We start from the raw sequence: 26,011 nt of genomic DNA, 5'->3' as shown, positions 1-26,011 counted from the left end.
CTCCATCTAGTCCAAGGAAACAAAGTGGCAGAAAAGAGGCTAGGGGACCAAGGCAGGGCTAGTGGCCTTCTTGGGACCACATAGCATTCTCAGAGACACAGTGCTGATGAGTAAGTGGCATTAAGAAAGGAGGAATCTGGTGTGGGTCAGTGCAGACAGGGAATTGTAAGTTTTTTGTGAAATCCAGTTTTTTAGTTTCTTAGTTGGGGGTTTATTGACGTGAGACTAGAACCATCAATAGCCAAAGTTACAAGAGGGAGTGTCCCTGCAGGAATCCAGGGAGATCCTGGGCTGGAACCAAACGTGGGAGTCCTCCAGGCTTCCCGGAAACTGTCAGTCACAGGCAGCATCTCCTGGTGTGAATCTGGGGCTGCTCACCCATCTCCTAGCTCCGGGTCCTACTCCCCCTAAAACCTGAACTCACACAAGTGTGACTCTGGGCTCACTAATTCCAGCCATCACATTTGATCCAGTAGTGTAAGAGCGGCTATCAGCTAAGGAGATCTCCTTCTGGTTCCTTCGTGGGGTGGTCTCCAGGGGACAGAGTGGTTCATACACTCTTGTCAAAGTCCTGGGCAGCCAGGGCCACTGTCCTATAGGTGTTTGTCAGGAAGCCCCACCCAGAACATCCTCAGAGGGCATCTAAACAACATAGGGGCCTGCGCATACTTAAGATGGGAGTGAGGGGAACTTCCCTGGTGGTCCAGTGGCTAAGAATCTGCCTTGCAATGCAGGGGACGAGGGTTCGATCCTTGGTCGGGGAACTAAGATCCCACATACCTTGAGGCAACTAAGCCCACATGCCACAACAAAGTTCCCGTGTGCCAAATAAGACCCAGCCAAATAAGTATGTGTGTGTATATATATATATATATAGAATGAAGGTGGGGATGGAGCTTGGGGGAGGGCTGCCCCTCATCCCATGTTGCACCACAATTGCCTGCACCCTCACCCCAATCCAGGCCTGACTTTTCCCATTAAACTTTGCCTCTGCCACTCACTGCTGTGTACCCTTTAGCTCTGTTCTGAATTTCTGACCCTCAGAAACAGAACAGGGCTAACATGAGCCCTTCCCTTCCAGGATTGTTGTGAAAATTGAGAGTTCTAGGGCATAAACTATTTCAGATGTAATAAAGATAATAGATGTTTTTAACCTCAGTGCAACCGGAGACCATAGAAAATATAAATGAGTAAAGACTGGAAATACGACCTTGTTCTAGAAAGATGAAGATGTTTTGAATTGACACAAGAATGACATACATTTCTTTAAGGAAAAAAGTAATTTATGTGTAGCCCTACAGACATGACTCATAAAACAGAACTAACTATAAAACAACTTATCTTTGTCTCCCTTTGTCCTTTAAATGTACTTATGAAGCTACCTTTTCCCCAGCCCCTGGGTGAAATCTAAGCTAAATCGCCTTCTGACCCCTTGTTCACCCCTTGGCTGATGTCTTTTTGTTCCTCCTGGAGGCTTTCTGATCAGGCCGTGAGACAGCCCCATGCTGGCTCTCTCCTGTCAGCAGCCACCTCTCATCCTCTGCAAATGTTCATTCATCCTCTGCCCTCCTGATCTCTGGGCAGGCAGGCAGATCCTGACATGACTACTCTCCTAGCTGCACCACGAAGCCATCTGGCCAGCCTGTCTCCTTCCATCAGGATTTCTCTGGCATGAGTCGCCCTAGTTCACTTTGTCCCTGAGGCTCCAAAGGACATGTCTTGAGCTTTCTGCAGTGGTCTCCCAGAAGCCCCTTTCCCCAAGTTTGAGGTGAGGAGCGAACATCCTTCATTATCCCCGTGGGAAGAGGAGATTCATGGCCCCAGCCCTGCAGATGTGCCCATAGCAACCAGCACACTGCAAATGCTCAGGAAATGGCAGCCATCCTGGGCTCCTGGTCCTGCCCCAACCAGGGCTCAGGCAGGGGCTCTGTGGCCACTGGGCCTTGACTACCCCTGTCCTGAGCAGCTCTTAAGCCCTCAGTCCCAAGGGCAACCCCAGATCCCTAAGTGACAGTTACTGAGAAGGGAAACTGGGATTCATTCCACTCTAAGCCAAAGTTGCCTTCCTGGTCTTTGCCAACTGTCTCCAGCGGAAAGAATATTCCCCACCCTTATGTAATATGAGTAGGTGGGCAGGTTAAAAAGAAAGGTGTCCAGCAGCCACAGAAACATGGTGGATATGGCTGAGTCCCAAGCAGGCACCAAACAACCCCCACACTGGCTGCCTTGTTGGGTACCTTGTACCGTTAAGGATTTACTCAGGAAACCCAATGAGAGAACAGTTATGAGACCCCTTGCTCAGGGTGACCAAAGGGGTTTTACAAGGTGCCAGGCTTAGAGGCAGAATGAAAACCAGACCCCAGGAAAGAGAAGAGGAGAAAGCTGGGGTGAGGAAGGCAATAGGTGTGGGAGGGAGAGGGGACTCAAGTCAGAGTTGCCTTGGGGACAAACTGAAGGTCTGAGGGTCAGCCTAGAAGCCCTGGGGCAGGGATCTGGGTCCTGTTTTCAGAGTGACCGCGGAGGAGACAGATGGTCTGGAAGGCAGTGCCCTAAGAATGTCCCCACCAGCAAGCCTATCTTAGATGATTAAATGGCAGCAGATAAATTTAACTAAACGTGAGTAATGGGAACACAAAGGGGAAGTGAAGAGGAATAGAATATTTTAGCAACATAAGGAAATGAGAAGAAAATGACTTTGCAATGAAATGTCAAACTTCTGTGCCTGGAAAAGATGTAATATGGTCACTGCAGGCTCAGAGGAGTGGGGGAGTCTGTGGTTATTTCAAGCAAATTTTAATTCACTTCAATTTAATAACATATGGCCAAATTCTTTCGGGCCAGTGTCAGGAGACAGAACTGGAAGTCAGAGGGTTCCAGCTCTGGTAACTGGGGCGTTTCTTGTGGTTTTATAAGGAGACACTATACCTAAATTCATTCAGCCATTCATCCATTCATACAGGGAATGAATCTTAAAAGCTGAGGTTTAAGAAAACAAAAGACATAATCCTGCCTGCCCCCGTCCGCAAGAGATCTTGGTCAGCTGAGGAGAGACAGACAGGTGGACAGTTACAATGTAGGGACCCATTCTGGACCTAATGCTTGGTGCTCAATAGCAGTTTGTAGAATAAATGTATGACTGAAAGATTGGTTTTGAAAAGGCACCAAAAAGGAGGGAATATCAAAGTGGATCTTGAGTGATGGGTTCCCCAGCAAGGCATGTTAAGTCAAGTGCAGTCCAGGTAGAAGGGATTGCATGTGACAAGGTAGAATGGACTGCAGGTAGCAAAGGGATGCTGGTTATAATCCTGGGGCTGAAGGAGACTGCCCAGGGAGAGGGAGCAGGGTGAGAAGAGTCAAAGGACAAGGACAGGATCCATGGACCCTGATGAGGAACAGCATCCTCAGGAAGGCAGACTCCAAAGACTCCCCAGTCCACTATTAACTGTCCTTCACATCTCTACTCTAGCCCATGTGCCTCTTCATCCTTGGAGCTTCAACTCAGACATCACATCCACCAAGAAGCTTTTCTTTCTGGCTCAGGCTGGGGAGAGTCCCCCTTCCCCTTGCCTGCTCCCAGTGTACCCTGCACCACCAACCTTGTCACTGCCCATCCCCAGTCACATTTTTAAAAAATTCGTGCATATACTTTTTTTTGTTTGTTTGTTTGTTTTAGTCCTCGAGTCCTTTTTTATGATATTTATGCCTGTACTCTATATGGAGGCTTGTACTTTCACATCACTTCCGTTGGCCCCTCTCAGGAGAGGTAAGATACTGGGTACAGGAAGGGGGACCCTTTCAGGGCCCGAGAGTGTGCTCTTGTCTAACACTTGGAAGTGAATTATCCGAGGAGACACATGTGCTGAGAAAGCAAGAGACTTTACTGGGAAGGGGCGCCTGGGTGGAGAGCAGCAGGGTAAGGGAACCCAGGAGGACTGCTCTGCCATGTGGCTCACAGTCTCAGGTTTTATGGTGATGTGGTTAGTTTCCAGGTTGTCTCTGGCCAGTCACTCTGACTCAGGGTCCTTCATGGTGGCCCGTGCATCATTCAGCCAAGATAGATTCAAGTCAGAAGGACTCTGGGAGGTTGTTAGGACACATGGACTGGAGTCTCCTTTTGACTTTTCCCGAAGTCTTCGAGTTGATGGTAGTCTTCGAGTTGATGGTAGCTTGTTAGTTCCACGTTCCTTACCAGGACCTTCTGTTGTAAGATAACTCATGTAAGTGGTTACTATCAGGCCTGGCCAGGATGGGTAGTTTTGGTCAGTCATTCCCCTAACACAATGATCCCTTAATTTACTTGATCCACAGATTGATCCACAAAGTTGCCCTCTATGGATTATTATTACTCTTATTATCTCCATTCTGTTGGGCAGGCAAGAACTCAGATGTCCCACAATACTGGGGGATTCTCACTCTCCTCCATGCCCCTTCTGGCCAGACAGAACATCCTGGAACAGCCAAGTCCCCCAAACAGACCCTCCTGGAACAGTGGGGTCCCCCACTTTAAGTCCAGTGGCTGCCACGACCCCAGGCCGGATCTCCAGTTTCTTGCCTTGGAAATCCTATGGACAGAGGAGCCTGGCAGGTTACGTTCCATGGGTTGCAAAAGAGTTGGACATGACTTAGGATCTGGAGAGAGGCCGGCGGGGCGGGAGCCACGGCCGCAGCACCCAAAGAAGGGAAGGGCGGTCGGCTTCCATATACTTTTAAAGAAGTATTTATTTATTTGGCTGCTCTAGGCCTTAGTTGCAGCATGTGGGATCTTTATCTGTGGCATGCCAACTCTTAGTTGCAGCATGTGATATCGAACCCCGGCCCCCTGCATTGGGAGCTCAGAGTCTTAGCCACTGGACCACCAAGGAAATCTGTCCCCCACCACCAAGTCCCATATTGGGTTAATTTGTCTGTAGGCTTGTCTATTTCCCAACTGAGGCTGCCATACCCAGCTCTGGTAATGCCCACACCACACTGGTCCCTTCCTGGATCCTGGCCAGGCTCTTGTGTCTATGGGACCTCATCCTAAGGATGGACAAAGTCCATCTGGAAAAGTGGCTCCAGAAGCTGAAGTTCTAATTAAGAGTTGTTGGGGTGAGAGGTGGGGTCTGGCCGAAGGAAGACTGTTTTATTTCACATCACATTGGACTTTGCACTTTCTAGGGGAATTCTGGAAGTGCCCTGGGTAAGAGCCCTTAAGACCCCAGGACTCTGGCTGGAAGGGGTGAGTGGTTAGGACTATTGGGCATGGGCAACAAAGTCAGAGAAACCTGGCTCCAGGGCAGAGAAGCTGGAATGGTTGAACTGGTGGGCAGAGCAGGGCCTGTAGGAGAGCCTCCTCCCTGGACAGCCACCCGCGGAACAGGCCGCCCAAGGGAAAGATGACAGAGCTGTAGGTATCCTGGATGTCCACTAGAGGGAAACAGAGGATAAGCCAGCCGGTGGGTTGCCGTGGTAACCGCAGAGCCCACTGCTGCCTTATCCCTACTCTGGCAGGGAGGTGCAGAGAACACCCAAGCAGGGTGTCGCGAATGCTCCCACATCTGTGGCCATCAGCTCCAGGCAAAGGCAGGGGCGAAGGACTCAGGTGACTTTCACTTTCTTGTTTTCTCACCTCCACTCAGGTCATACTTTTCCTGAGTGGAGCCAGGCATAGCAGTTGTGGGAGAAATATAAAATGGGGTTTTGGATCAGCCAAATCAGAGCCTTCCTTTTAAAGATGAACTAGAAACCCAGAGAGGGAAAGACACGGCAGGAGACCACACAACAGCAGCCCTGTAAATGAAGCTGAAGAGAAAGACCAATATGCCAATGTGTTGTTTTTTTATTACCGTTTTTTAGTTTAGAATATTTTAAACCCCACGTTTAAATATACTTGTGTGTATGTATATATATATAATGCTACAGTGTAACTGAAGAATCTCCTTTAGCTGATCACATGCATCTTTTCCTTCCTATACCATTTTCTTCCTCTCCAGTTAGTGTTTTTCCTTGTCTGGGCTTCTATTGCTTTTATAAAATGAAGAAGCTGGCCTGGCTGATCTCAAAATCCATCGCCCTCTATAATTAAGCAAAGCTTTCATTTCATGGACTCAGCCCAGTTAACTGGGTACAGGACTAGTGAGTGGTTTTAATTTGTTTTGAATATTTCAAGTTCAGAGGTGGTTAGTGTAATGGAGTATCTAGAACTCTAGTTGCAAGAGATGGAGAAGTCACTTTATTATTTATTTTATTTTATTTTTTTAATTAGTTTATCTATTTTTTAACTTTACAATATTGTATTTGTTTTGCCATACATTGACATGAATCCACCATGGGTGTACATGTTTTCCCCTTCCAGACCCCCCCTCCCACCTCCCTCCCCATCCCATCCCTCTGAGTCATCCCGGTGCACAAGCCTCGAGCACCTTGCATCATGCATCGAACCTGGACTGGCGATTCGCTTCACATATGATAATTTACATGCTTCAGTGCCATTCTCCCATATCCTCCCGCCCTCACCCTCTCCCATAGAGTCCATAATACTGTTCTATTTATCTGTGTCTCTTTTGATGTCTCGCATACAGGGTTATCTTTACCGACTAACTAAATACCATATATATGTGTTAGTATATATATATATGTTAATATTGGTGTTTTTCTTTCTGGCTTACTTCACTCTGTATAATAGGCTCCAGTTTCATCCACCTCATTAGAACTGATTCGAATGTATTCTTTTTAATGGCTGAGTAATATTCCATTGTGTATATGTACCACAGCTTCCTTATCCATTCGTCTGCTGATGGGCATCTAGGCTGCTTCCATGTCCTGGCTATTATAAACAGTGCTGCGATGAACATTGGGGTACACGTGTCTCTTTCAATTCTGGTTTCCTCAGTGTGTATGCCCAGCAGTGGGATTGCTGGGTCATATGGCAGTTCTATTTCTAGTTTTTTAAGGAATCTCCACACTATTCTCCATAGTGGCTGTACTAGTTTGCATTCCCACCAACAGTATAAGAGGGTTCCCTTCTCTCCACACCCTCTCCAGCATTTATTGCTTGTAGACTTTTGGATAGCAGCCAGAGAAGTCACTTTAAACTGGCATAGGACAAAGGAAATTATTGGTGCATGTGACCAAACTATGGACCAGCTGGGCAACAGCTGCACACACAAATCCAGCTAGTGAAGGACTCATTCAGACAATCTTTCTCTCCTATGTTTTCTCTCCCATCCCCCTTTCCCATTCCCTTCTCCCACCCCCCATCGCCCATCCCTTCATATAGGAGGAAGAAGAAATTCCTTCAAGAAAAGAGGGGTGCTACTGAGACAGAGGGAAGGGATGTTGAACAGAAGGGGAAAAAAAGATGTCCATTACAACATATTAAATGTGTTAACCTATTAATTAATGAAAACTTAGCCCCTGAATCTACTGGCAATAAGGGAAAAATTTGGTGGTACAGTTTAAGGCGCAGGTGTGGTGGCCTGCATGCACAGTGACCATCAGGTGAGTCTCAGTGCCAGCCAGACTCTGGTCTGATGACTAGCAGGTGGTGATCCACAGAGGGGCATGAGAGCTCTGAGGGAAAACTGTGCTGAGCCTATAGGGTCAGAGGCAGGCAGAAGACCCCATTGGAGGGCCCTCGGAACAGGATCACCAGGGACTCAATTGTAACATGGGAGAGTGTATGCGCAGGGTTTCCTGGTGGCTCAGACAGTAAAGAATCTGCCTGCAATGTGGGAGACCCGGGTTTAATCCCTGGGTTGGGACGATCCCCTGGATAAGAGAATGGCTACCCACACCAGTATTCTTGCCTAGAGAATTCCACGGACAGAGGAGCCTGGCGGACTACAGTTCATGAGGTCGCAAGGAGTCGGACAAAACTGAGCGACTAACATTTCACTTTTCAAGAGCGTGCCTGAGATAGGATGAATCCTGGATCTGACACTTGGTAGCTAAGTGACCTTGGCACGTTTCTTAAATTCTCTGAACCTGTTTCCTCTTATGTAAAATCAGGATGAGAATATCTATTTCATAGGTTGTTAAATTCAGTTGCTGTAGTGAATGTGAAGCACCTAGCCAGGCAGAAACTTCTAATAACTGCGTTATTGCTATGCGGATATCTTTTCAGCAGTAGATGCACAGTGGCAGGCAGGTGGCGCTCGAGCCCCGCGCTCCGCCGAAGGATGCCCTGGAAGCCGCAAACTGACTGAAGCAGGTGCTTAGTCTTATCTGCCGTAGAGGACCCAGGTGCTAAGACTCGCGTCCCCAAGTCCTACTCAAAGCTCAGTCAAAGGTCTTGCAGTGGAGGGCTGAAGATACACAGCCCCCACTCAGGGCCCCCGTCTAGTCTTTCTGGCTTAAGTGTGCACACGGAAGATAGTCAGGGGACCTGAGTTCCCTGGTACTCCAGGAATTGCTGGTTTTCTGACTTAACAGGGTTGGATTTGGGCCAGCTACTTTTGTCAGGACCCGAATCTTCTCACGAATTTTCGTGGAAACCGGAGAGTGGGACATTTTATGAATGTTTTAAAATGACTGGAACTTGAATGGTTGTGTTATAGGGGAGGCCCCAGCCAGAAACCTAGACCCTTAGCAGACTGAGCAAAGAGTTAACGGTCAAATCTATGTGGGCAGTAAAAGAGCAGGTGACGTAGAAAGCACATTACCTCTGCCCTGGCTGAATCTAGCATCTTCTGCTCCCCAACACCCTTCCCACCAGGTTTCAGGGTGTGAAGAGGCTTTGGGGTACCACTAGCATGCTTAGAGTCCCCACCCCCGCCGATCTCCCTAGTCCAACCCCTGTGCAGGGAACCTGGACTGGACCTGCAGGAAGGGCTTTTCAGCAGGAGAACTGCGAGTATGCAGCAGATGCTGAGGTAGTTGTCATGGAGACAGGAGGATGCAGAGAAGAAAGTGACTCTTGATTGGCTGGGAGGCTTGTAACTGCAAGCTGGCATGGTGGTCTACCCGCAGGTATGAACCTGTTCCAGAAAACTGGCCACTCGGATGTCTGTGCTTTGTGGCCAGTCTATAACTGTCCCCTGACCTCCAGCAGCAGAGCCAGATGGGGTATGGCCTCACTTTCCCTGCAAGGTGCCCCCACCCTCCTGTCCAGAGTGCAGATCTCCAGGAAGGGGATCCGTGGAAGGGGACCGTGCCTGGGACCCAGGGGCCACTGTCTAGAGCTACTTAAGGCTGCTGTTGGACTCCCTGCAGACCATCCGCCCATTCCTCAGTGGGTTTGGCTTCCTCCCCAGGGCTCAGAGCCCTGTGAGATATCCGGAGTAGCAGTCAGCTGACAGGTACCAGTTACCACCCAGACCTTAGGTGAACTGGTTTGGGAGGACAGTTAGGGGTAGCTTGGGTTCGGGGTGGGATTTCAGAACACGAGGAGGACTCAGATTCCTCCCAGGTGTGTGCGTCTGTCTGTGAATCTGTCTATGCAGAAATCCAAGCCAGCCACAAGAGCGATGTGAATCAAGGGGCTTTGCCCTCCAAAATCTCTAGTTGGTCCCTTCTCAGGTTTTATAAATAATCTTTGAAATGGACATTTGAAAACTTTTTAATCTTAGCTTAAAAAATGAATAAACGTATCTTTGCACCATTTTGCTATCCTACTGCCATTGAGCACCAAAGGCTAAGCACACCCAGCTCCAGGCCCAGCTCAGGTCTCCCTTCTGATCCCTGGAGCCTGTAATGAGTGACATCTCATTCTTTCTAAGGTTACCTGTCTTTTCTGTCACTACCTTTAAGATCTTCGGGGTTTTTTTGGTTTCACTAAGATGTGTCTCAGTGTAAGTGTCTTTTTATTTATCTGGCTCGGGATGTTGGTATTCCAGAATCTGTGAGTTTGTAGCTTTCATCAGTTCTGAAAATTCTCAGCCTTTATCTTTTCAAATATTACTCAGACCCATAATTTTCTTCTTTTATTCTTTTTGAACCCAGTTAAATACATTATGCATTCTCAGTCACTTGTCATATCCAACTCTTTGTCTGCCTTTGGACTGTAGCCTCCCAGGCTCCTCTCTCCATGGGATTCTCCAGGCAAGAATACTGGAGTGGGTTGCCATGCCCTCCTCCAGGGGATCTTCCTGACTCAGAGATCGAACCTGGTTCTCCTGCATTGTTGGCAGATTCTTTACTGCTAAGCCACCGGGGAAACTCAGATCAGATATATTATAGCTCTCTGCTTTTTTCATCTTTTCCTTCTCTTTGTCCTTTTGTGAATAATTTCCTGAGGTCTAGATTCTGCTCACTGGTTTTCTCTCAAGCTATGCCCAATCTGCTGTTAACTCTGTGTGTGAAGTTTTAAATGTAACCTACATGAAAGTGAAATGAAAGTCACTCAGTCGTGTCTGACTCTTTGCAACCGCATGGACTATACAGTCCATGGAATTCTCCAGGCCAGAATACTGGAATGGGTAGCCTTTCCCTTCTCCAGGGGATCGAACCCAGGTCTCTTCCATTGCAGGCGGATTCTTTACCAGCTGAGCCACAAGGGAATCCCAAGAATACTGGAGTGGGTAGCCTTTCCCTTCTCCAGCAGATCTTTTCAACCTAGGAATCAAATCGGGGTCTCCTGCATTGCAGATTTTTTACCAATTGAGCTATCAGGGAAGCCCATAACCTACTATAGTTTTTCATTTATAAGAATTTTACTTGGATCTTATTCAGTTCTGTTTTATAAGATTATAAAAATCTTGACCTCTACTCATACATTCAACCCATACTTGAATTTATTAAAATAATTTTTGAAACATATTAGACATTATTGTTAATTCTGTGTCTGAGAACTCCCTCTATTTGACATTGTTATAAATCTGACTATACAGTTTTTTCCTACTGTCTGTCATTCTTTGTTCCTTGTTTCCTATATGTGTTTTGTGATTCAAGACTGTGAGCTCCTATTTCTTGGGAACGTAGTTTCCTCCACGCAGGATTTGTGCTTATTTCTGCCAGATGCTCCATTAACCTGGGACCGACAGAAATTAAGTTTTTAGCTTGCAAGGGGTTTTTTTCTGGCTGTGATTGGTCTTCGTTGCTGCACATGGGCTTTCTCTAGTCAGGGCGAGTAGAGTCTACCCTTTGTTGCACTGCTCGGGCTTCTCGTTGCATTTGCTTCTCTTGTTGCAGAGCACAGGCTCTAGGCTCCTAGGCTTCAGTAGTTGTGGCTCATGGGCTTTGGCGCACAGGCTTAGTCGCTCTGTGGCATGTCGGAGATCTTCCCGGACCAGGGATTGGACCCGGACCAGGGATTGGACCTGTGTCCAATTGCCCCCACATTGGCAGGCAGATTCTTAACCTCCTTCACCACCAGAGAAGCCCTTAGCTTGCAGCTTTTTAGAGTACCCAGGGACTGTGAATTCAGGTTGCAAATCCACATAGGGACCCTCTTGTTGTTGTTACAAATTCTCAGGGGAGTTATTTTCCACCTCTTCCACTCATTGCCAAGGTTTGAAACAGGCAATTTACCTTTAGTCTCCACCCGGAGGGTGTTCACCCTTGGAGTCCCAATTTGAAGTGGGGTGTGTTTGTGTGTCTTCCGTTAGATACCCATCCTTGGATGGGGTTTGAGTTTCATCACCTGGCCTCAGTACTTACAGGCCCATGAAACAAAGTCCAGGTCTGCCTCATTTGGCAAATGACCTCCAGGTGAAACAGGTTTTCCGTGGTCTGTCTCCTACTCTGAGTGAGTTTTGCTTCATTTTGGCTCTGCGTGTTCCTTACCATTTTCTAATTCCCCAATGCGATTGTAAAAATATTTCATCGATAAAATGGACGCGTGTTCATTAGAGGAAACCCGCTAATACTAGACGTTCGAGCTCTGACTCTGCTTCAGCCTCTTCTAATTCCTCAGCTTCTTCTCATGATCAGTTAATTCACAGCCTCTTAACTGTTGTGAGCTGCACTCTGGAGCCCAGTCGTTTTTCCACTGCATCCACTTACTACACAAATAATGAAAATCCAGCCTGCTCTCCTTACACTCCCTCATCCTGTTCTCTAATCCCCCTTTCCCCTGCTTTGGGGAGGCCTTGGGGGAGTTTATAAACCCTCCCCTTCTGGGCGCTCTCGGTGTCTTCTTTCTCCCATTCTTCGGGCTGACGGTGTAGAACCTCGCATTCCCCACTAGGTGGAGGGCTTGCTCTTCTGAAGAATTCCTCCTTTAGGCTCCTCACGTGCGTGTGTGCTCAATCTCTTAAATCGTGTCTCTTTGAAACTCCATGGACTGTAGCCTGCCAGGCTCCTCTGTCCATGGGATTTCCCAACCAATGCTGAAACGGGTTGCCTTTTACTCTTCCAAGCGATCTCCGCAACCCAGAGATCAAACCTGTTTCTTCTGCGTGTCTTGCATTGTCAGGCGGATTCTTTACCCCTGAGCCACCATGGAAAACCATCATATATAACATACAGCAGTGTTAATGATATGGCTCATGTTGCACATTATATCTCTAGTACTTATTTATAACTGGACATTTATATCTCTTGACTGCCTTTATCCAATTTCCTCTCCCCCCTACCTTCTGCCTCTGGTAAGTACAAATAAGATCTTTTTTTCTATGACTTTGTATGTTTGTTTATTTGGTTTTAAAGTATAATTGCCCTGCAATACTATGTTAGTTCTGTTACACAGCACAGTGATTTTTTTTTCTATAGGTGTCAAATGATCGCCTAGTTACAGTACATCATAAAGATATTACTTTGTCACTGACTATATTTGCCCCACTGTAATTTTATACCAGTGGCTCATTTCAGGTCTCGAAGTTTGTACCTCTTAATCTTCCCCATCTGTATCTCCCCCAACCCCTTCTCCTCGGTAATCACCTGTTTGTTCTCTGTATCTGTAACTCTGTTTCTCTTTTATGTTTCATTTGTTTTGTTTTTCAGATTCCACATGCAAGTGAAATCAAACAGTATTTGTCTTTCTGTGACATATTTCACCTTGCATAGTGCCCTCCAGGTCCATTCATATGGTCAAAAATGGTAAGATTTCATTCTTTTTATGGCTAATATTGTGTATATACCACATCTTCTTTATCCATTCATGTGTTGATGGGCACTTGGCTATTGTAAATAATGCTGCAGTGAACATAGGGATACATATATCTTTTGTAATTAAGTGTTTTTGTTTTCCTTGGATAAATACCCATGAGTGAAATTATTGGATCATGGTAGTTCTATTTTTAATATTTTGAAAAATCTCCAACTGTTTTTCATAGTGGCTGTAGCACTTTACATTCCCACCAACAGCGCATGAGGGTTCCCTTTTATCAGTATCCTCACTAACATTTTTTATTTGTTGTCTTTTTTATAATAATAATTCTGACAGGTGTGAGGTGATATCTTACTGTGGTTTTGTTTTCATTTCCTTGATGATGAGTGATGTTGAGCATCTTTTCATATATCTGTATGTCTTCTTTGGAAAGACGTCTGTCCAGATCTTTTGCCCATTTAAAAAATTTAGTTGTTTGGTTTTTTGATGTTGAGTTGTACGAGTTCTCTGAATATTTTGGATATTAACCCCTTATTGGATATATCATTTACAGGTATCCTGTATTCAGTAGATTTTTTTTTCCTGTTTTGTTAGTAGATGTCCTGTTTCATTAGTAGGGGGTCTTTTTATTTTATTGATATTTCCTTTGTTGGGGAAAAGCTTTTTGTTTGATGTAGCTCCATTAGCTTATTTTTGCTTTTGTTTCCCTTGCCCGGATAGACATATCAAAAAATATATTACTAAGACCTCTGTCAAAGAGAGTACTGCCTATGTTTTCTTCTGGAGGTTTTATGATTTCAGGTTTTACATTTGAGCCTTTAATCCATTTGAATTTATTTTTGGGCACAGTGTGAGAGAGTATCAGTTTGATTCTTTTGCATGTAGCTGTCCAGTTTTCCCAACACTGTTTATCAAAGAGGCTATCTTTTTTCCCCATTGTATATTCTTGTCTTCTTTGTCATAGATTAATTGCCCATATAAGTGTAGCTTCATTTCTGGGCTCTCTATTCTGTTCCATTGATGTATGTGTCTGCTTTTGTGCCAATACTGTTTAGATCACTGCAACTTCATCATACAGCTTGACATCAGAAAGTGTGATACCTCCGAATTTGTTCTTCTGTTCTCAAAATTGTTTTGGCTATTCGGGGTTTTTAATGTTTCCATACACATTTTAGAATAATTTTTTTTTAGTTCTGTGAAAAACACCATTTGTCCTTCTCTTTTTTAGTTAGTTATTTTTATTTATTTTAATTAAATTTTGGCTGTGCTGGGTCTTAGTTGTTGTTCAAGAGCTTTGTCTAGTTGCCGCAAGTGGGGCTACTCTCTAGTTGAGGTGTTTGGGTTTCTTATTACGATGGCTTCTCTTGTTGCAGAGCATGGGCTCTAGAGTACACAGCTGTTGTGCCGCATGGGCTTAGTTACTCCGTGGCATGTGGAATTTTCCTGGACCAGGGATCGAACCAGGTCCGGGAAGGACCTGGGATTGGCAGGTAGATTCTTAACGACTGGACCACCAGAGAAGTCCCTTGTCTCTCTTTTGAATGCAGAAGAATTTAATCTCAGCTCTGAGTCCTGGTTACTAATTCTGGAACAACAGGAAATATTTCTTTTATCCCCTCATAGTAATAAGTGTTCATGGGGTTCTCAAAGCAAGAATACTGAAGTGGTTTGCCATGCCCTTCTCCAGTGGACCACATTCTGTCAAACCTCTCCACCATGACCCATCCATCTTGGGTGGCCCCACACGGCATGGCTTAGTTTCATTGAGATAGACAAGGCTGTGGTCCGTGTGATCAGATTAGCTTAGTTTTCTGTAATATTAGTTTCAGTGTGTCTGCCCTCTGATGCCCTCTCGCAACACTTACCGTCTTATTTGGGTTTCTCTTACCTTGGGCCTTGGGTAATTCCTCTCGCCGCCGCCACCAGCCCCCAGCACCCGGCCCGGCCTAGCCCCTGTCGGCTGCCGCCCCCGGCCCCAGGGTAAGAAGAGGTGGCAAGAATACACAGAAGAACTGTACAAAAAAGATCTTCACAACCCAGATAATTACGATGGTGTGATCACTCACCTAGAGCCATACATCCTGGAATGTGAAGTCAAGTGGGCCTTAGAAAGCATCACTACGAACAAAGCTAGTGGAGGTGATGGAATTCCAGTTGAGCTATTTCAAATCCTCAAAGATGATGCTGTGAAAGTGCTGCACTCGATATGCCAGCAAATCTGGAAAACTCAGCAGTGGCCACAGGACTGGAAAAGGTCAGTTTTCGTTCCAATCCCAAAGAAAGGCAATGCCAAAGAATGCTCGAACTACCGCACAACTGCACTCATCTCACATGCTAGTAAAGTAATGCTCAAAATTCTCCAAGCCAGGCTTCAGCAATACGTGAACCGTGAACTTCCAGATGTTCAAGCTGGTTTTAGAAAAGGCAGAGGAACCAGAGATCAAATTGCCAATATCCGCTGGATCATCAAAAAAGCAAGAGAGTTCCAGAAAAACATCTATTTCTGCTTTATTGACTATACCAAAGCCTTTGTGTGGATCACAATAAACTGTGGAAAATTCTGAAAGAGATGGGAATACCAGACCATCTGACCTGTCTCTTGAGAAACCTGTATGCAGGTCAGGAAGCAACAGTTAGAACTGGACATGGAACAACAGACTGGTTCCAAATAGGAAAAGGAGTACGTCAAGACTGTATATTGTCACCCTGCTTATTTAACTTACATGCAGAGTACATCATGAGAAACACTGGGCTGGAAGAAACACAAGCTGGAATCAAGATTGCCGGGAGAAATATCAATAACCTCAGATATGCGGATGACACCACCCTTATGGCAGAAAGTGAAGAAGAACTAAAGAGCCTCTTGATGAAGGTGAAAGAGGAGAGTGAAAAAGTTGGCTTAAAGCTCAACGTTCAGAAAACTAAGATCATGGCATCTGGTCCCATCACTTCATGGGAAATAGATGGGGAAACAGTGGAAACAGTGTCAGACTTTATTTTTTTGGGCTCCAGAATCACTGCTGATGGTGATTGCAGCCATGAAATTAAAAGACGCTTACTCCTTGGAAGGAAGGTTATGGCCAACCTAGATAGCATATTTAAAAGCAGAGACATTACTTTGCCAACAAAAGTCTGTCTAGTCAAGTCTATGGTTTTTCCAGTGGTCATGTATGGATGTGAGAGCTGGATGGTGAAGAAAGCTGAGCGCCGAAGAATTGATGCTTTTGAACTGTGGTGTTGGAGAAGACTCTTGAGAGTCCCTTGGACTGCAAGGAGATCCAGTCAATCCATCCTAAAAGAGATCAATCCTGGGTGTTCATTGGAAGGTCTGATGTTGAAGCTGAAACTCCAATACTTTGGCCATCTCATGCGAAGGGTTGACTCATTGGAAAAGACCCTAATGCTGGGTAGGATTGGGGGCGGGAAGAGAAGGGGATGACAGAGGATGAGATGGTTGGATGGCATAACTGACTCGATGGATATGGGTTTGGGTAGACTCCGGGAGTTGGTGACGGACAGAGAGGCCTGGCGTGCTGCAATTCATGGGGTCGCAAAGAGTCGGACACGACTGAGTGACTGAACTGAGTAGTAAGTGACTCCATTGCTGCTAATCCAGTGGTTCCCACCACACTTAAACTAAAATCCACACTCCTTATCATAGCCTCTAAAACCTTGCTTCATCAAACCCCAGCCTACCTGTCTTACCTCTGTGTCACTCTCCCTCTCCTTCACTCTGTTACAGCTACCTTAGGTATCAGTTTCGAAAACCCATCAAGTTTGTTTACACCGTGGGACTTTGGCACCCTCAGTTCCTTCAGCCTGAAATTCTTTTCTCCCTCACGTTCCTGCAGTTGCCTCCTTAAGCCTCAGTCTACTGAGTCCCTGCCTCAGAGTGGCCTCCTTAGACCACTCATTCATATTTCTGAATGATGCTTGCTTTGTTCCAGAGCATTATATTCCTGCGGCAGTGGTGGAAAGCATTTTTTAAATATCCATCCTCTTGATAAAGCATGTAAGGAACATTTACTTGCAATTGTTTTCTACCACATGAACGTGTGATTGTCTAATGTCAAAAAGTCAAGTCTAAGTCTAGTAAGTTTTTAGACTGTTTGTGATATATAAAACATAATTGATGGTTTAATCTCTAAGACATGTCCAACTCTTGTGACCCCATGGACTGTAGCCTGTCAGGCTCCTCTGTTCATGGGATTCTCCAGGCAAGAATACTGGAGTGGGTTGCCATTTCCTTCTTCAGGGAATCTTCCCAACAAAACACAATTATATAAATCTAATTTTTTGTGTTGAAATTTTCCATCATTTATATATTTACCCAAGTACAAAATGGGGATACTAAGCAATGGTATACTAAGCTATTGATACTAAGGAATCAAGAAGTGAAGTGAAAGTCACTCAGTTGTGTCCAACTCTTTATGACCCCATGGGACTATACAGTCCAAGGAATTCTCTAGGCCAGAGTACTGGAATGGCTAGCCTTTCCCTTCTCCAGTGGCTCTTCCTAGCCCAGGGATTGAATCCAGGTTCCCTGCATTGCAAGCGGATTCTTTACCAGCTGAACCACACAAGGGAAGACCAAGAATACTGGAGTGGGTAGCCTATCCTTTCCCCAGCAGATTTTCCTGACCCAGGAATCAAATCGGGGTCTCCTGCATTGCAGGCAGATTCTTTACCAACTGAACTATCATAAGTAATCAAATAACATTGTAATCTGATCACATGGACCACAGCCTTGTCTAAATCAATGAAACTATGAGCCATGCATGTAGGGCCACCCAAGACAGACAGGTCATGGTGGAGAGTTCTGACAAAACGTGGTTCACTGGAGAAGGGAATGGCAAACTACTATAGTATTCTTGCCTTGAGAATCCCATGAATAGCATGAAAAGGCAAAAAGATAGGACACTGAAAAATGAACTCCCCAGGTCAGTAGGTACCCAATATGCTAATGGGGATCAGTGGAGAAATAACTCCAGAAAGAATGAAGAGACGGGGCCAAAACAAAAACAACACTCAGCTGTGGATGTGACTGGTGATGGAAATAAAGCCCGATGTTGTAAAGAGCAATATTGCGTAGGAACCTGAAATGTTAGGTCCATGAATCAAGGCAAATTGGAAGTGGTCAAACAGGAGATGGCAAGAGTGAACACTGACATTTTAGGAATCAGCGAACTTAAATGGACTGGAATGGGTGAATTCAACTCAGATGACCATTATATCTACTACTGTGGGCAAGAATCCCTTAGAAGAAATGGAGTAGCCATCATAGTCCACAAAAGAGTCCGAAATGCAGTACTTGGATGCAGTCTCAAAAACGACAGAATTATCTCTGTTCATTTCCAAGGCAAACCATTCAATATCACAGTAATCCAAGTCTATGCCTTGACCAGTAATGCTGAAGAAGCTGCATGGTTCTATGAAGACCTACAAGACTTTCTAGAACTAACACCCAGAAAAGATGTCCTTTTCATTATAGGGGACTGGAATGCAAAAGTAGGAAGTCAAGAAATACCTGGAGTAACAGGCAAATTTGGCCTTGGAGTTCAGAATGAAGCAGGGCAAAGGCTAATAGAGTTTTGCCAAGAGAACGCACTGGTCATAGCAAACACCCTCTTTCAACAACACAACAGAAGACTCTACACATAGACACCACCAAATGGTCAATACTGAAATCAGATTGATTATATGCTTTGCAGCCAAAGATGGAGAAGTTCTATACAGTCAGAAAAAACAAGACCAGGAGCTGACTGTGGCACAGACCATGAACTCCTTATTGCCAAAATCAAACTTAAATTGAAGTAGCAAAAACCACTAGACCATTCAAGTGTGACCTAAATCAAATCCCTTACAATTAAACAGTGGAAGTGACAAATAGATTCAAGGGATTAGATCTGATAGACAAAGTGCCAGAAGAACTATGGATGGAGGTTCATGACATTGTACAGGAAGCAGAGATCAAGACCATCCCCGAGGAAAAGAAATGCAAAAAAGCAAAATGGTTGTCTGAGGAGGCCTTACAAATAGCTGTGAATAGAAGAGAAGTGAAAAGCAAAAGAGAAAAAGAAAGATATACCCATTTGAATGCAGAGTTCCAAAGAACAGCAAGGAGAGATAAGAAAGCCTTCCTCAGAGATCAGTGCAAAGAAATAGAGGAAAACAATAGAATGGGAAAGTCTAGAGATTTCTTCAAGAAAATTAGAGACACCAAGGGAACATTTCAGGCAAAGATGGGCACAATAAAGGACAGAAATGGTATGAACCTAACAGAAGCAGAAGATACTAAGAAGAGGTGGCAAAAATACACAGAAGAACTATATAAAAAAGATCTTCACGACCCAGATAACCACAATGGTATGATCACTCACCTAGAGCCAGACATCTTGGAATGTGAAGTCAAGTGGGCCTTAGGAAGCATCATTACAAACAAAGCTAGTGGAGGTGATGGTATTCCAGTTGAGCTATTTCAAATCCTCAAAGGTGATGCTGTGAAAGTGCTGCACTCAATATGCCAGCAAATTTGGAAAACTCCACAGTGGCCACAGGACTGGAAAAGGTCAGTTTTCATTCCAATCCCAAAGAAAGGCAATGCCAAATAATGCTCAGACTACCACACGATTGCACATGCCTCACAGGCTAGTAAAGTAACGATCAAAATTCTCCAAGCCAGGCTTCAACAGTACGTGAACCGTCAACTTCTAGATGTTCAAGCTGGATTTAGAAAAGGCAGAGGAACCAGAGATCAAATTGCCAACATCTGTTGGATCATTGAAAAAGCAAGAGTTCCAGAAAAACATCTGCTTCTGCTTTATTGACTATGCCAAAGCTTTTGGCTGTGTGGACCACAACAAATTCTGGAAAATTCTGAAAGAGATGGGAATACCAGACCGCCTGACCTGCCTCTTGAGAAATCTGTATGCAGGTCAGGAAGCAACAGTTAGAACTGGACATGGAACAACAGAGTGGTTCCAAACTGGGAAAGGAGTACGTCAAGGCTGTACATAGTCACCCTGCTTATTTAGCTTATATACAGAGTACATTATGAGAAACGCTGGGCTGGATGAAGCACAAGCTGGAATCAAGATTGCTGGGAGAAATATCAATAACTTCAGATATACAGATGACACCACCCTTATGGCAGAAATGGAAGAAGAACTAAAGAGCCTCTTGATGAAAGTGAAAGTAGAGAGTGAAAAAGTTGGCTTAAAGCTCAACATTCAGAAAACTAAGATCATGGCATCCGGTCCCATCACTTCATGGCAGATAGATGGGGAAACAGTGGCTGACTTTATTTTTCTGGGCTCCAAAATCACTGCAGATGGTGACTGCAGCCATGAAATTAAAAGATGCTTACTCCTTGGAAGGAAAGTTATGACCAATCTAGACAGCATATTAAAAAGCAGAGACATTACTTTGCCAACAAAGGTCTGTCTAGTCAAGGCTATGGTTTTTCCAGTGGTCATGTATGGATGTGAGAGTTGGACTACAAAGAAAGCTGCTGCTGCTGCTGCTGCTGCTGCTAAGTCGCTTCAGTCGTGTCCGACTCTGTGCGACCCCGTAGACTGCAGCCCACCAGGCTCCGCTGTCCCTGGGATTCTCCAGGCAAGAATACTGGAGTCGGTTGCCATTTCCTTCTCCAGTGCATGAAACGGAAAAGTGAAAGTGAAGTCACTCAGTCCTGTCCAACTCTTAGCGAACCCATGGACTGTAGCCTACCAGGCTCCTCCGTCCGTGGGATTTTCCAGGCAAGAGTACTGGAGTGGGGTGCCATTTCCTTCTCTGAAAGAAAGCTGAGCGCTGAAGAATTGATGCTTTTGAACTGTGGTGTTGGAGAAGACTCTTGAGAGACCCTTGGACTGCAGGGAGATCCAGCAAGTACATCCTAAAGGAGATCAGTCCTGGGTGTTCATTGGAAGGACTGATGTTGAAGCTGAAACTCCAGTACTTTGGCCACCTGATGTGAAGAGCTGACTCATTGGAAAAGACCCTGATGCTGGGAAAGATTGAGGGCAGGAGGAGAAGGGGACGATAGAGGATGAGATGGCTGGATGGCATCACCAACTCAATGGAAATGAGTTTGAGTAAACTCGGCAGTTGGTGATGGACAGGGAGGCCTGGCTGTTGCAGTCCATGGGGTCATAAAGAGAAACGACTGAGCGACTTAGCAGATCGAACATTGTAATTCCCTGGTGGCTCAGTCAAGCAAAGGATCCACCTTCAACGTAGGAGACCCTGATTCGATCCCTGGGTCTGAAAGATTCCCCTGCAGAAGGAAATGGCCATCCACTCCAGTATTATTCTTGCCGGGAAAATCCCATGGACAGAGGAGCTTGTGGGCTGCAGTCTGTGGGATCACAACAGTCTGACACGACTTAGCGACTAAACCACAAGAACCACAGTACAGTTTGCTTTTGAATACTGTTCAGGAGGCTAGCAGGGGATTCATCTGAAGGCTTTTTGCTTTTTCTTTCTATAGTACCAACTATTTCATCAAGTATCTTAGTTGTAGTATATGTGGTTTGGGGAGCTCGTGTCCAAGCCTTCAGCAGTGACCCACCAGTGAAGACAGCATAGAAGAGACAATGTTGCCCCGTGCCCTTCAGTGTCTTATTCCTATGGTTGAAGTCAGTAAGTGAAATTGTCTTCTTTGTATGTTTACGTTTTACTGCCTAGTCTACAGGAGTGCATGCTCTCGCTTCCCAAAAGCAGGATCTCTCCTGCCCGATCTATCGCAGTATCCTGCCACGAACAACACGCCCCTGGCAAAGAGGAGACGCTCAGTGACTGTTACTCGGACGTAGGAGTACTCAAGCTCCACACTCTGCCCCGTTGGGCCCTGACAGCGCTCCCCACCCGGGCGCCTCGGAAAACGCGCGTCCTCCCCGGCAGCCTCGGTGGGACCCAGGCGCGGGCGCCTCTGGGAAGTGTAGTCGCGTGCCCGCCACGGCCGTGGGGTGGAGAGCGCCAGGCTCCGCGTGCGCAGGCGCACTTCCCGCTCTACCGGGCCGCTGCGGCCATTGTCCAGCCGCGGTGCTGCTAAGGCCGCTTTCGGCCGCCCCCGAGCGCTTCAGAATTGCAGAGAACTAGGCCTGCAGAGGGGGGCGGGAGGAGCTGGCCTGAGCCCCGTGTGGGTCCGAGGCCTTTGAAGTTCGGATCCCCAGCAGGCGGTGATTCCGAGTGCGCGGGTCGGGGCGGCCCCTCCCACGGGCTTCGCGTGCGTGCGCCCGGCCGCGCCCACCGTCCCGCGGGTGGGACTGGGCGTGGCCGGAGGAGGGTGTCCGGCCGGCGGTGAGCCTTTCATTTTTGGGAGGCAGGCCCAGGCGGGGCCCGCGTTCTTCCCCACCTCTCTACTGAGGAGTAGTGGCTGGGGGGCGGAGGCGGGCGGGCCGCGGTGGGGTCGGCGGTCACAGCCGGCTGAGCGGGCCCTCTTCTCTCTCCCCAGACCCTGTCCCTGGGAGCCCAGCCCGGCGACGCAGGGATGGCCCCGAGGCCTCCGACGGCCAGGCACCAGGTGAGCAGCCCGTCGCTACCCCGGGGTGTATTTGGAGCGGTCATTGTTCTCCACTTGAGCGAATCCGCTTCCCGGCTCTTTCGCCCCCTCGGAGCCTCCTAGCCTTGCGAAACCAGGGTGTCCAGAGCTGGGCGGAGCGGGCTTCTCCGAAGAGGGGCTGCACTGTGGGAAGGAGGGGCCCAGGGAGGGGTGATCTTGTGGGAGGAGTTGAAGAGTGGATGTGTTGGGGAGTGCCAAGCCAATTCCTTGAACTCTTTCGATTAGGAATCTGAAGGGTGGGGTGACAGGATAGAAAACTGTAGGGGGGAAAGTGACTTGTGAGTGAAGGAGAGAGGAGCCCCAGCTTCTGATCCAGGGGCCAAAGAGAGACCTTAAGGGGCCAGAGAAGCCTGGTCTGGACTTGCTTAGGAAGAGGCTGGAGATGGTCTCTTCCCGGGCAAGGAGGGAAACAACAAAGGAAGATTGTCCCGTAGCTTTTCGTGTTGTTCTCTGCTTTAACAGAGATATAGTAATGTACGTCCCAAGATGTTCAGCCTTCAACTTAATTAATATGATGCTGATTTGTGAACCTATTTATTCTTGTGAGAAGGAGGAACTTTCTAGAAGCATCCCAACTCTGAGCTTACCCACTGAATTACATAGAGTCTATCCGTGAAAATATAACAAGGTTCAGTTGGTGTTTTAATCCACACTCTCTTTATAGTTAAAGGGAAAGAAATCACAAATTCTAGTTGCTAGGGCAGGAGACAGTCGAATCAGATAAGAATTACCGATGTTGTTTAAAAGCAGTTTACAGTAAATTAAACAGTATATCATGCCTTTATATTATTTTACTTCTTGTTATATGTTTTTGTTTTAATGAATGAGCCTTCAGGAGTAAGACAAGTAACAAAACTAGAACGAAACAGTTACTTGGTTTGAGGAGAGCCAGAGCAAATCACTGTCATCAGCACCTTGCCATATAAAGTGTTTCCTCAGTAGCTTGTGAGAATTCGGGTGACTTTAACATACTTAACACCTCATGGAGGTGATGATCATTTCCACCTTGAGGGTAGGATTACCTTTTTTTTTGAAGGATAATTGCTTTACAGAATTTTGTTGTTTTCTGTCAAACCTTAACATAAATCAGCCATAGATATACGTATATCCCTTCCCTTTAAAATAAAAAAAAAAAAAAAGGATTACCTTTTGATTGTGAAAAGGGATCTGTGTTCTGAGCAGTGAACTTAGGGACCTCTTTAAACTTGACTCTTAAGCATGTGTTCCCTAAAGCACTCTGGTTCAGCTGTATTCTCATAGAATGGCCTGACAGTGTTCACTTGGGTTACCTACCTCAGGCTGCAGTTGATGACCAGATGGAGGACAGGACATGACAGAACACTGGCCCTACAAATGGGGCTTTTTAGGCAGAAATTTCCCTTTGTCAGTGGTTCCCTTTCTGTGAGCATGGCCCTTAGAGGAGTACAAAAGTTGAGTAGTGAGTCATGTGACTACTTATCCAGGAAGTTAATTTAGTAGGGGAAGACAGCCTCATGTAGAAGTATAGCACTAGAAAGGTGGTGTCAAGTGTTGCTGCAGAGATCCAGAGCCTGGTGTGAGTACAGAAGGGAGAGGAAAGTGTGCCTGTGGGAAGGAGTCAGTGGAGATTGCATCTTTGAATAGGAGCAGGGTGGAAGCAAGTGAAAATGAACGGAGTGGGAGTAGAGCTGATTGACTGTGGTCAGGGGTTGGGGAGCTTCCCAGGTGGCTCAGTGGTAAAAAATCCACCTGCCAGTACAGGAGATATGGGTTTGATCCCTGGGTCGGGAAGATCCCCTGCAGAAGGAAATAGCAACCCACTCCAATGTGTTCTTGCCTGTAGAATCCTGTGGACAGATGAGCCTGGCAGACTACAGTCCATGGGGTTGCAAAGAGGCTGACACAACTGAGCATCTGGGCACACGGGTTGGGAGGCAAGAAGATGAGGGGCCTACACCTGAAACCGTTGTCCTGTATGACAGTGGGTGTGGGAAGATGAGAATACGAGAGAGTTTGGGCTTTTTTCTTTTGGGCCATGGTAATCTATTCATTCATTCAGCAGATAGTCACTGAACCCCTATGTTGTGTTAAGACACTTTTCTGAAGAAGTGAAGTGAAAGTCGCTCAGTCGTGTTCAGCTCTTTGCAACCCCATGGATTATACAGACCATGGAATTCTCCAGGCCAGAATACTGGAGTGAGTAGCCTTTCCTTCTCCAGGGGATCTTCCCAACCCAGGGATCAAACCCAGGTCTCCTACATTGCAGGTGGATTCTTGACTAGCTGAGCCACAAGGGAAGCCCAAGATACTTTTCTAGGTGGTTGGGATACATTAGTGAACAAAATTTGTAATGGTCTCTGCTTTTTGTTTACTAGTGTTTCCCAACTGCCTAGAAAAGTGTCCTAACGTATCACAGGGGTTCATTAGCTATACGCTGAATGACTCTATGAATGAATGAATGGAAGGAGGTATGGGAGTTAACATTCACGTCTGGGGCAGAGTGCTCTGGGTAGAAGAAACAGTGGGATGTGTGTCTGGTGTGTTCAAGGAGCTGTGAGGATACTGTTGTAGTTTGAGCCCATGTTTTTGAGCTGGTAGCTGTACAATTAAAGATTGCTGTGAATGATGTGCAGGAGCAAGAGTTTGAAAGTTGGGGCTTCTGTGGGTAAGTCCTTCTCCCAGGTCTTGGCTAACAAACAGTCGAAGTGGCCCTATGATGGGAGGGCAGTGGGAGCAGAGATGGGCCAGGTGAGATACCCCCAAATCTTGGGGATCTATGTATAGATTGTTAGTAACTATAGCTGTGTAAGCATTATGCTTTTTTTTCATTATGTATGTACTGTGTTTTTAGTTAGGATTTTGAAAAGCTGTTTACCATTCTTAAAGTTGAAGCCACCAGAAAAGTAAGAAATGAGGAAGGTTTTATAAGCAAAAGCTGCTTGTGGAGACCAGGTTTCTTGGTGGTATTGTATCTTGAAGGGGAGGCAGTGCAAAGGGACCAGGCTCTGGTGTCTATTGACTTTAGATCCCAAGAGAGCTCTGTGGCTTGGTTATCGGGATGAACAGACCCAGCAAAAGCTGGCTCAGGTCACTGCAACTCAGACATGATGCTCCAGGGAAACCAAGCCACTTGCTGAACCAGGTCAGGATATTTGTGGTCAGGGATATGCAGGCTCCCTCTGTGCGCAGGCCCCCTTTCTTAACCGCTTCCTGAGCTGACTAATGCTGGTCTTTAAGCTTCAATTCAGACCCTGTTTCCCCTGGGCAAGATCAAGTGCCTCTCCTGTGCACTGTGCATGCTTGTCATAGTGCTCTCTTAGGTCACGGAGTGATGTCCTTACCCATCCATCTCTGTACTGGGCTTCCTGCTTTTGTGCAGCAGGGCCACCTGACTTCTTTCATCCTTTGCTCCAAAGTACACACGCTTTAAGTGGGTGTCACGTGAACGAACATTAATAATCACTTAACCCTAAGAAGTCATTCTATACTTTCTGCATTTTCTT

The 26,011-nt window shown here is 46.2% G+C and overlaps 1 protein-coding gene across 9 annotated transcripts in view; it reads left to right on the top strand.

Moving 5' to 3' along the window:
- The window catches only part of ZFP90 (ZFP90 zinc finger protein), a 106,277-nt gene that overhangs the window by 56,481 nt on the left and 23,785 nt on the right, over positions 1-26,011 (top strand). For 4 of the 9 annotated variants that reach the window (XR_014060271.1, XR_014060272.1, XM_081512852.1 and 1 more), the window contains exons 1-2: positions 22,240-22,267; positions 22,422-22,490. Coding sequence is in view for 7 of the 9 variants with exons in the window: in XM_081512852.1 (XP_081368978.1) it covers positions 22,458-22,490 (33 nt within the window). In the remaining 2 variants the exon portion in view is untranslated. Of the gene's footprint in view, positions 1-5,437; positions 5,582-12,861; positions 12,958-21,958; positions 22,157-22,239; positions 22,268-22,421; positions 22,491-26,011 lie in introns of those variants that run through there. The other 5 variants (XM_081512850.1, XM_081512848.1, XM_081512849.1 and 2 more) reach the window with 4 other exon arrangements.

Source organism: Giraffa tippelskirchi, chromosome 7 (genome assembly GCF_054371585.1).
Source record: "Giraffa tippelskirchi isolate mGirTip1 chromosome 7, T2T-mGirTip1v1.2.pri, whole genome shotgun sequence".
Lineage (NCBI taxonomy): Eukaryota > Metazoa > Chordata > Mammalia > Artiodactyla > Giraffidae > Giraffa > Giraffa tippelskirchi.
The sequence above is the reverse complement of the archived record's forward strand: the minus strand, read 5'-3'. Positions and strand labels throughout refer to the sequence as shown.